Genomic DNA, 12143 nt, shown 5'->3' on the forward strand with positions numbered 1-12143 from the left:
TGACAGAAAATGGGATGAGATCCACTGGCATAGATTGCTATTGAGAACCTGACTTTATAAATACAAACAGATCTGGTCCATGCCTTTCTGTGTAAACAGAGAAGCACAATTAAAGCATTACGAAAGAACTGTTTTCCTTAATGAGTTAACAGCAATCCCACTTCTATACAAAACCATGCTTTCTATCAAAAGCTAAAAACTTCAATTTTGCTTCCATTCACTTATGCTAAAACGGAGCCCAGTTAAAGTTCACTTTAATAAACATTTAAATTCAAACAGTTTACATATTTTTAAGTAGGGCAGGAAGCAAGAGTAAATAAAAAAGGGTGGCCAGTTAGCTCAGTTGATTAGAGTGTGGTGTTGATAACACCAAGGTTGCCGGTTCAATCCCCGCATGGGCCACTGTGAACTGTGCCCTCCTTTAAAAAAAAAAAAAAAAGAGCAAATAAAATATTGGTTGGGAAGACATAAACACAAGAATTTAGATTTTGAATTAGAAAACTAATAATGAAATGAAGTACCTAGGTCCAGAGTAGAATCTTTTCAGTAGCATTATTTATTAATCAGTTAAAAAAAAAAAAGAAAGAAGAAACTATAAGGACTATAAGGGGTAGAAGCAATTCAAGCAAAACAAAAAATAAAGTACATGAAAGGACTCAATTATAAATTGTTTTAAAAAGAAATTAATTGAGTTGATGGTCTAGTTGTAGAGATTTTTAAACCTCAAATTTAAACATTTCTGAAAGACAGAAAAGCAGATAATGAAAGAAAGGCAGTAAAATAAAAATCGACTTGAAAAGAAACTGAGTTTTACAGAAAGCGCTAGAGAAGACAATAATCTTTCCAAGTTCTTAACCTATTAAAGGAAACAAATCAAAGTACACAGAACATATTAATGGCAATCGATAATGCAAATTATGTATTCCTGAGAGCCTCATTTATATAATGTGTCTCTTTATTGTACAATGAGCCTTTGATAGGCATTTAAGAGATTAGTTAAGTCAATACCAATTTCTTGTTTTTCAAAACTTTCTTTTTAAAATTATAGTTATTTCATGCTTAGTATAGAAAAATACAGACAAGCAAAGAAAATCAGTCCCGATTTCAAATGTGCCAAAGAACTTAATTCATGCTACTTCTCTGGAGCTCTGATAGACAGTGACAAAGGTAGTACTGATCTTTCAGCAATATTTTAAGCTGATATAATTTAAATATGTCTATGAACTTGCTATTACACTGTCTAGCCCTGATCCTAATTTAAATGAAACAACGGTCTCCCTTACTTTTATTTTTAAATCAGACAGCTGCCACTAAAGAAACAAAGCAGTGACAATTCTGAGGCCTACAGCACTAACTCCAATCACACTCTGTCCAGAAATCCACTCTTCTTATTCTAGACTGTTTTTTGTGTTTAATTAGAAAGTAGAGTTGACCTCAAAAAGAAATCTGAGTGCTAAACACATATAGCACCAAAGCTTTTGTTCTCCCACAGATGCCTTGCTATAATACCAAACTATTAAGAGATCTTCTTCCCTTGATAACTTTTCCAATATTCTTTTTATCCACCTTTACTTAGCAGACCTCACTTACAGTCTATCAGAGGGGCCCTATTGTCTAATAGCAATGGAGACGGGAACACTTCAAGGTGAGTTTCATCATTGACCGACATATCAACAAGTTGGCATCCTCTGGATCTGTCCCACCTGATTCTCCATGTACTGCACAGCGGTACCTCGGTTTTCAAACGTCTCCATTGACGAACATTTCGGTTTACAAACGCCGTAAACCCAGAAGTAAATGCTTTGGTTTTCAAACACGCCTCGGAAGTCGAACATGTCACGTGGCTTCCGCTGAGTGCAAGATTCTGAGGCCTAGCTGTCGGCTGTTTTCAAACGTTTCAGAACTCGAACAGTCTTCCGGAATGGATTACGTACAAAAACTGAGGTACCACTGTATACGCTGCATTCCCTACTTAGGAGCCTACACAGTGCTCTTGCTCTTGACACTCTAGCAGGGAAAAATGATCCCACTGATGCCTCTGTATATTCATAATAAAAGAGAAAAAATACTAGGTCTCAAAATTTAAGAACAGTTAATTTTCAAAGGCAGTGACTGAAAAAGAGGAAAAAAAATTGATACTAACAAAAGAAACCATAGGCTATGAAAAAGCTGAGCAAGAAAGGTCATTACTGGCATACTATTTTTTCTATGTGAATAAAAAAATGTATATTAATTTGATATATGAATATTTATATATCAACTTGATATATGACACCTAATTGAAGTATTGAAGTATTAAGATATCTGTAACTTACCTCAGATGGTTCACCAAAAAAAAAAAAAAAGATAAACCAAATATGTCAAAATATTAACAACTGTCAATCTAGGTGATAAGTAGACAGACGTTTATAAGTCTCTCAACTTTTGTGTCTGTTTGAAATTTTTTATAATAAGAAGTTGAAAAAATAATGACATATTATATTCAGACAGCAATAAAGGCCTTTTAAGAGGCAAACAAAATAATTTACTCTTCCATAATGGTCCCGTAAAACAGTTAGGTCAAATATAATCTCTGCACCATACAAACTAAGCCTCAGACATTTAACAAAATTCAACATACTTTCATGAGAGAAAAGCCCTCAACACAATAAAAGGCATTTATGAAAAGCCCATGGGTAATGTCATACTCAGTGGTAAAAAAACTGAAAGCTTTCCCCCTAAGTCCAGGAATAAGATAAGGATATCTGCTCTCACCTCTGCTATTCAACATTGTACAGAAGTTCGAGCCAGAGCTATTAGACAAGAAAAAAGAAATAAAAGGCATCCAAATTGTAAAGAAAAGGGGTAAAACTACCTCTATCCACAGATGATATGCTTCTATACGTAGAAATTCCCAAAGAATCCAAAAAAGCTACTAGAGCTAATAAATGAATTCAGCAAAGTTTCAGGTACAAGATAAACATGCAAACATCATTTGTTTCTATATACCAGAAATGAACAATTCTAAGAGGAAAATAAGAAAGAAATCCCATTTGGAATAGCATCTAAAAGAATTAAATACTTGGGAATCAATCTAGTCAAGGAGGTAAAAGATCTGTACACTGAAAACTATAAAAAAAAAATGCTGAAAAAATTAAAGAGGATCTAAACTAATGGAAAGAAGTCCCATGTTCATGATAGGAGTTAAAATGCCAACACTACCCAAAGCAATCTACAGATTCAAACACAATACCTATTAAAATTCCAACAGAATTGTTTTCAGAAATGGAAAAGCGTATCCTCACAATCGTAAGGAATCCTAAGGAACCCTAACTAGTCAAAACAACCTTGAAAAAGAAGAACGAAGTTGGAGGATTCATACTTCCCAACTTTGAAACTTACTACAAAGCTACAGTAATTAAAACAGTATGGTACTGGCATAAGGAGAGACATATAGACCAATAGAAAAGAATAGAAAGCCCAGAAACAAACCCTCATATATATGGTTAATTGATTACTGACAAGAGTGCCAAGACCACTCAATGGGGAAAGGACAGTCTTTTCAACAAATGGTGCTGGGAGAACTGGATATCCACTTGCAAAAAAAAATGAAATTAGACCCTCACCTTATATCATATACCAAAATTGACTCAAAAAGGAATAAAGACCTAAACTTAAGAACTAAAACTATAAAACTCTTAGAAGGCAACACTGGAGAAAATCTTCATGACATTGTATTTGGCGACAATTTCATGAATATGACACCAAAAGCAGAGACAACAAAATTAAAAAATACATAAACTGGACTTCATAAAAATAAAAAACTGTGTGCATCAAAGGGCACCCTCAAGAAAGTGAAATGACCATCTACGGAACAGGAGAAAAATATTTTCAAATCATAGACCTGACAAGTGATTAATATCTAGAATATATAAAAAATTCCTACAGCTTAACACAAATAACCCAATTCAAAAATGGGTGAAGGACTTGAATAGACATTTCTCCAAAGAAAATATACAAATGGCCAATAAGTATGTAAAATAATAGTCAACAACATTAGTCGCTAGGGAAATGCAAATCAAAACCACAATGAAATACCATCTCACACCTACTAATATGGCTACAGTCAAAAAAAATGGAAAGTAACACATGTGAGGATGTAGAGAAACTGGAACCTTCGCATATTTCTGGTAGAAATGTAAAATGGTACAGCCCCTGTGGAAAACAGTTTGGTAGTTCCTCAAAAGTTAAACATAGGGGCAGACGGATGGCTCAGTTGGTTAGAGCACGAGCTCTGAACAACAGGGTTGCCAGTTCGATCCCCACATGGGCCAGTGAGTTGTACCCTCCACAACTAGATTGAAGACAAGCTGCCGCTGAGCTGCCAGAGGGGCAGCCGGATGGCTCAGTTGGTTAGAGCACGGGCTCCAACAACAAGGTTGCCGGTTCAATTCCCACATGGGATGGTGGGCTGTGCCCGCTGCAACTAAAGACTGAAAATGGCGACTGGACTTGGAGCTGAGCTGTGCCCTCCACAACTAGATTGAAGAACAATGACTTGGAGCTGATAGGCCCTGGAGAAAACACACCGTTCCCCATTATTCCCCAATAAAAACTAATAAAAAAAATGTTAAACATAGAACTAACAGATGACCCAGCAATTCCAATCATAGGTAGATAGCCAAAAGAGTTGAAAAAAAGGACTGGAACAGGTATCGACATACCAGTCTTCATAGCAGGATTATTCACAATAGCAAGAGGTGGAAACAACCCAGGTGTCCATCAACAGATGAATGGATAAAAAAAAAAAAATGTGGCATATCCAATAGAATATAATTCAGCCATAAAAAGGGATAACATTCTGATACGTGCCACAACATGGATGGACCTTGAAAATATTATGCTTAATAAGTCAGACACAGAAGGACAAATACTGTATGATTCCATTTATATGAGGTACCTAGAATATGCAAATTCATGGAATGAAAGCAGATAGAGATTACCAGGGGCTGGAAGAAAGAGCAAAAGGGGAATAATCGCTTAACAGGTGCAGAGTTTATGTTGGGGATGATGAAAAAGTTTTGAGTACAGATAGGGTGATGAGTAAACACAGCATTGTGAATATATTTAATGCTGCTGAATTGTACATTTACCAACAGTTAAAATGATAAACATTACATTCATGCAAATACATTTTTTTAAAGCATGTTTTAAAAACTGTCTCAAAAATACCAAGTGATCTGCTCCAAGACGTACCCTAGTAAAAGGCAAAGACAACATTCAGTCTCAATTTTTCAATCTCTATGACAACAAAAGACATATAGTATATTAGCTGTTCGGCATTAAAACAAAATTTAATTGTTTTGATTTCCTAGGCTTTTCCCAGAAGCTCATCTTCTAAGACCAGTCCAAAGGAAGAATAATCTACTTTGTCTTCAATTTGTTAAGAAATCGTCATTACCATCACATAGGTTCTAGCTTTTGCCTTCAATGTAGCCCAGGGAGGTGGGAAAAGAGATGCCGGGCACCTGGTGCCGGGCACCAGCTGTGATTAAGACAGCAGGCTCTGGAGTTGCATGACCCATTCATATTCTGGCTCCACTATTCACCATGACCTTAAGCAGGTAATTTAACCTCAGTGGGCCACTTGCCTAGTCTGTGAGATGTGAATAACAGCACTTACCTCATAAAGTTGTTAAATCAAATTAATTAATACGTGCAAAGCACTTAGAACAGTTCTTGGCAAATGGTAAGAACAAAGGTATCTACCTCCTTGCCCCTTGCTCCTCCTTTTTCTCCTTTTTCATCATCAACATTATTTATTATCACTGAGACTGCAAATTACCTGTGAAACCGTCATCTGCATGTTACTCTGCCCACTGCAAAGCCAGACATCACCAAATAAGACATCACGAACTTTCAGCGTTAAGTTCCTTCCCCCGAAAGTCTGTTCTGCCATGACTTCATAAGGTCCACCAGCTTTCATAGGATCCAGAATCACCATCCAGCTATTGGAGTATGCTGAAATAATAACAAGCCTCCAAGGAATTAGTCAATCAATTAATTAAACTGAAATTAAAGCCCAATCTTGTCATGCATCATACTCATTTGTGGCTATTCCCAGCCTCAGTGATGAACTGAAATCAAAGCTATGAAAACTGGCCAAATTTCAGACAAGCAAATAGAAATAATAAAAGCAGCCACATTTCTATCCTTAACCTGTGCCAATCCCTCCTTACTATTAACTGGAGCATTTATAAAAAAAATTACCCAGTTATATTCCTAAACGAGGATAGACAAAAATACAAAGAGATTAAAATTCAAGGGAGTTTAATTAAAAAAAAAAAAGAAATTCTTATTATACTAGCCAACTGTCAATATTAACATAATCATAATCTAACCGATTTACACAGTGCCCCAAATGTGAGCGCAGGTGAGAGAAAATCATTTATAATCTGAAACTTCCCCTTACTTGATGGTATCATCCTTCTCATCAATCCCCCCAACCTCCTCCGGACATTGCTACCAAGAATTAATACTAGCAGTGGTGTTTTTGCTCCAAAAGACACATCAGAGCTGACTGTCCGGCTAGGTCTTATTTTCGGGGAAACACGGTATCAACAGTTAAATAGGTGAGGGGAGAAACTGGCACGTAAAGAGGTAGTGGGAGGCATATAAATTAATCTCTGTGAAAAAGATATTTAGACTTTTCCAATTAATTGTTGTCACAGAGTTATTTACCAGACTTAAGGTTTGCAGGCTGAACTAAGGAGATGAAAAGCTATCCAAAAAAGACCCTGTTTCAGAGAGTCATAGCATATTCTTAGGAACCACCCCCCTACCACCTTCCTACATCTCACCCACTCACACCACCACCCCTGCAAACATCATACTCAGAAACTTAAGGAAAATGTCTTCAAAATGGCAAACTTATGCCTAGGAGAACCAAACATCATGAACAAAGTTGGAAAAAAAATGAAAGTGAGAACATACCTAAATTGGAGAAATTATCATTTAAAAATAAATATTCTTGGGATAACGCAGAAGAATAGGAACTGATTTATAACTTGTGCCCATCAGATCCACGTAAATTCAAAGGAAAAGTAACGGTAAGAACTGGAAATGGAGCATCCTAAAGTGATTATACCAGCCTGGAAAAAATAATTATAAAAATACTAGCCATGTGCTAAACAGCATGCTAAATTCTTTCTAACCAGCAAGAGCAAAGCAGAAGCATAAGAAGTCTGGATGCACAACAGGAGCTCAGTGAAAGTTCAAACTATAAAGGGTTACTCAGTTTTGGGGGAAATATCCAAAACCCCCCAGGTATCAGTGAAGGGGTGCATGTTTGCTCCTCTCTAAAGCACAGCTGACTGAGCTTGCTCCTCCAGCCCTAAGCGGTCAATTAAGCCCGGGACCAAATGTTCACGATTGTTTTTAAACCACTAATAGCCAGACATCAACATATTAAATGTATAAGTCACCTAAAGTGGAAGAATCACTGTTTTGGAAACAGTGGGCAGCTAGTACAGATTGTGTCCCACAGGTGCGTGCGCTCTGTATGGCTCACACTTCTGAGCAGGCAGACACTCCAATCTGTCCCAAATGCAGTCTTGCCAAGGTCTTCCCAGGCTTCTTGCACTGACATCTCTTACTGGAGCTCTGTCCTTCTGCTACCAACATGACTCATTCATAATGATCAAGTCAACCCCCAGAAAACCTACCACAAAACTATGTTTTAGCCTTCTACGACTACACCATTCCTCCTCGTCACTGCTGTTGACTCCGTATTTACACTTTGCCTCAAGTCAGGCAATATGGCTGGTGAAGAAAACGGCCTTCACCAGAGCTTCTGAAAGTTTAGCTGCCCGGCAATAAAAAGACAAATAAGGGAAGGGGGACATTTGGGCAAAACAGGACAATCCCATCCTGTGACAATCAGAGAATGAGCTCCCTCCACGGAGGTGAAAAGAATTACAAATCAAGGCCTGAGCCTTATTCCCAAGAATCGTTCTCCAGAGGAAGCCTGTCAGCTCACTCAAAGACCCTGGAGAGTTTCCTTCTGTTCTACTCCTCAAGTTCTTTTAAGTTCTAGCTCTTCCCCTCTCCTACTTTATAGAAAAATAAACTCTGATACAGTAATGAGTGTTAAATGAAGTTTAACTGCCAGGAGGGGCAGAGGTAATCGGATCCACTACAGAAAGGTGCGTGTCTGCCTGAATTTATCATCACGATTGAGGTAAACAGATGTATTTTCTCTAACTTAGGAAAATACAAAAAGACTAAACCCCTTAGAAAAATAAAGTCCATTAGGTTGAATCCAAATAATAAAACTGAGTCACTGACCACAAAGAGTTGAAGTTCACCAACCAGCTGGCTTCCTGCTGATTCTGGTAGGCTTTCGGAGCAACACCCGTTGCTCTGGTTCCTTCTTCTGGGCCCTAATCATTTGCTATTTTGTAACCTCATTTCCCATCCAGGCCTAGGTTTCTGTAAATTGTCTTTCTATTCAAATCTCTGCTTCCTCATATCCTTTTTTCCCCCATCTAGGAAGATTCACCTCCTACCTTCATTGCACAGCTACTTGGAGTGTTTACTGTGTGCCAGGCACTCCCTCATGTAAATGACAGAAACACCCCACCCCACACCCCCAGGGTTATACTGACAAGAAAGCCTTGCAAACTGACTAGGGCTTTGTGTGTTCACATGTAATGGTTAGCATCCCTAGTGGCCTATTCCTTACAGTTCATCTTCTCTTCACATTCCAGCCAAGAGCACAGGCAAAGAACTCCGTGTCCGTTTCCTCTCCATCTCCCTGACCAACCCCCATCTCAAAATGGGAAGAACGAACAATTAAAGGGAAAAAAATTAAAATAATTTGTCTAGAGACATGATTAGTCATAAAGTGCTTTCTCTTTTCTTTTTGCTATTCACATCAGATGTTAATTATTTTTCAGGTTGTTGTGCCAAATTTCAGATGCCAAGAACAGAAAAAGGAAAATCATCCATGACCTTTCCCTTCTCTAGAGGAAAAACCTGGAGCTGGAAAAAACCACCCTATTCATTTCCTCCCCTACAGAACCCTGGCACTTCACCAGCTGCAAATCGGTTCAGTGGTTTGTGGAAGTGACTTGGAGGTAAAGAAGGCTTTACTGCCCAAACTGCCCCTTTCTGACCTGTGTTTATTCTGTATAATATCCATCTCCACCACCACCAAACATAAATGTGAAAAAAAAGCTTGCTTTTCAGTCAACAAAACGGTTTAGGTAAGTTACTTAACCTGTACCATGTTATGGCAGACACACCCACACCCTAACGTGACCCCCCAGTAAGTCACACCCTTTTATAATCCCCTCCCCTCAAGTGCAGGCAGTCTGTGATTTGCTTCCAACCAACAGAAATGGCAAAGGGCACGAGACACCATTCTCATGATTAGGTCACATTACCTGGAAAAGATAAAGGGATTTTGCAGATGTGATCAAGTCCCTAGTCAGTTGACTTTAAATTAATAAAAAGCAAGAGTATCCTGGGTGAGCCTGACATCATAAGGTGAGTCCTTCAAAATTGCGTCTAGAGGTCGGAGGTTGGAAGCAGCTGAGATATGGCCAGGAAAATCCTACAGGCAGAGGGAAATGAATCTGCCAGTTAGTGTGAAGGAGATTGGAAGTGGATCATTCCCCAGTCGAGCCTCTGGATGAGAACACACCCTGGCTGAAGCCTGGATTTCAGCCTGCGAGACCCTGAGAAGAGAACCCAGATAAACAACAGCCAGGCTACAGATCTACAGAAATTGCGGGACAGTAAAAGTCTGTCATTTTAAGCACTTAAGTTTGTGGTAACCTATGACGTAGCACAGAAAACTAGTATGCATGCTAACACTGCAACCAGGAGCTTTTTATTTTTCTAAGGGGTTTAGTCTTTTTGTATTTTCCTAAGTTAGAGAAAATAAATGGGTACCTCAATCATGATGATAAATTCAGGCAGACACAACCTCGTTTTATCACCCACATATGCATCCCCCATATGAGTAAAAGTGAACGGATGTGCTATTCTTCCCAATTTGATTCCTTGTGTCTGAATTGTCATGCATCATTTGACAACATGGTTTGAACAGGCCCAGTAACTGACCATATTCCCAATCATCCCTCAGGTTTTAATTTTCCCAATGCTTCAGTGTCAGTCTGCTGGACAAAAACCTTTACGTTGTTAAATTCCACTTTGTTGTGGGCACCTAGGGGATTACAGGTAATAAGTTAAACGTTAACAGAGATAGACAGAGTGGCAAACTGCAGTAGTCTGGCTGAAAAATCCCCGAGTCCCCATTAATATTTAAATAGAAGTCAACCCTGCAGTATTCCCTGCAGTGTCTCTTGTGAGAACCATTTTGTTTCCTCCCCTGTGAAATTTCCTACATGTCTACCTTCTTTATTCCAAATAACACTTTATCCATTTTGCTTCATGGGCAGGACACAGCAAGATGCCCACTGAAGCAGGTTTGTGGGTCTGTACAAACTAAAATACCTTTGTTCTCTACCAAGCAAATGTAGAAAGCCTAAGAACAGATCTGCCCCCGCCACCGTATCTTTAACTCTTCTAGACAGAGGCTCCTTTGTAGGGACTCTGCGCATGAAGGTTGCTAATTCCCACCTTCTTGACCATCCTCACATGACTACCTTGGGTCAAGCCTTCACTGTCTGTTGCCTGCATATCATAATAGCCTGTTAACGGGTCCCATCACCTCCACTCTGATCGATCTCCAATCTGTCTTCCACAGTGCTGCCAGAGTAATCCTTCTAAAACAAAAATCTGATTGTTATTTTGCTGCTTAAAATCCATTGATCCAAAATAGCGTATCCACTCCTTAGCAATGACAAACAAGCCTCCTACAATTCCAACCTTGTCTCCTGTCATCCACCACCAGTCACATACCCCAGTGTTCCAGACAAACACACCTACTTACCATTTCTCCAATGACCCATGCTCACTTGTGCCTCCAGGCCTTTGCCCAGACTATTCCCTCTACCTGGTTTGCCCTACTCATCTTTCAAGATGAGTCATCAAACTTAGACTAAGTTAATTATCCCTACGAAGCACGCCCATGGCACCCTGTACTTCCCAATTATGATACATATCACACTTAATTGTAATTGCTTATTATTTTTCTGTCTCCTCCCCTAATCTATAAGCTTTATTAGGGGAGAGACCACATCTATTTGTCTTATCACTGTATTACATTATCTAACACAGTATCGAGCACATAGAAGACATTCAATAAATGTTTGAGTGACTAACCAAAATAAGGACAACAACAGCAACAACAGCTAACATTTATTCAGTACTTATTGTGTGCCAGGCACTGTTCTGAGTACTTTATATGTGTTAACCCATTGAATCCCCACAACAATCCCAAATACTATTATTATCTCGCTTTTCAAATAAGTAAATTGTGACACAGAGATATTAAACAGTATGTCCAAGGTTATACAGCCATTAAGTGAGGGAGTCAGGACCTCAACCCAAACAGTGCATTCCAGAGCCTAGGTTCTTAACCAGTCCTCCATACTGCCTTTCCTTTATATACGATTCAGTTCAAGTGCCCCCTTCTGTAGAAATCCTCCCTTACCGTCCAACGTGAGGTAGATGTTTTGCTTCTGTATCCCATGACACCCCTTATGTAACTGCCTCAGCGCAGTTATCACACTGCTCTATGTGACTTGGCGTCTATTCCCGTTATTCCATGAGGTCCTTGAGAACAGGCACTTTGACTTAATCTCAGTTTTCTTTGTATTCTCAGTGCCTGGCACACAGTAAATACTCAAATAACTTTTATGGATGGATGAATGAATGGACGGCCTGAGCTGGAGCACAAGCATTCATTTTCAGATAATCCAGCAGATGGCAGAAGAAGACAGAAGCTGAAGAGAGAATGGGCAGCCTTACTTTTCACAGTGGTCACTTTCTTCATGATGGTTTCCTGATGTCGGCAAAGGGTCACTGTCACTGTGGCTCCAGATATGCCATACCCCCAAATCACTGCCCCCGCAGGCTTCTTCTGCAGCACCATGTGATGATCGATGTATGAAGCAAATCGAAAACGAGCATCTAAAAAATTTAGCAAACACTTAGAAGAGCATCCCCAGGAAGACCATCATGGATTGAATCTG

The 12143-nt window shown here is 39.0% G+C and overlaps 1 protein-coding gene across 2 annotated transcripts in view; it reads right to left on the reverse strand.

The window, feature by feature from the left end:
* Positions 1–12143, reverse strand: part of SIAE (sialic acid acetylesterase) — a 36302-nt gene that overhangs the window by 20457 nt on the left and 3702 nt on the right. For both annotated transcript variants that reach the window (XM_033098518.1, XM_033098517.1), the window contains exons 2-3: positions 11920–12081; positions 5825–6000 (exon numbers count right to left, since the gene is read on the reverse strand). In XM_033098518.1, the coding sequence (XP_032954409.1) occupies positions 5825–6000; positions 11920–12081 (338 nt within the window). The remainder of the gene's footprint in view (positions 1–5824; positions 6001–11919; positions 12082–12143) is intronic.

This window comes from Rhinolophus ferrumequinum, chromosome 25, assembly GCF_004115265.2.
Source record: "Rhinolophus ferrumequinum isolate MPI-CBG mRhiFer1 chromosome 25, mRhiFer1_v1.p, whole genome shotgun sequence".
NCBI classification, from domain to species: domain Eukaryota; kingdom Metazoa; phylum Chordata; class Mammalia; order Chiroptera; family Rhinolophidae; genus Rhinolophus; species Rhinolophus ferrumequinum.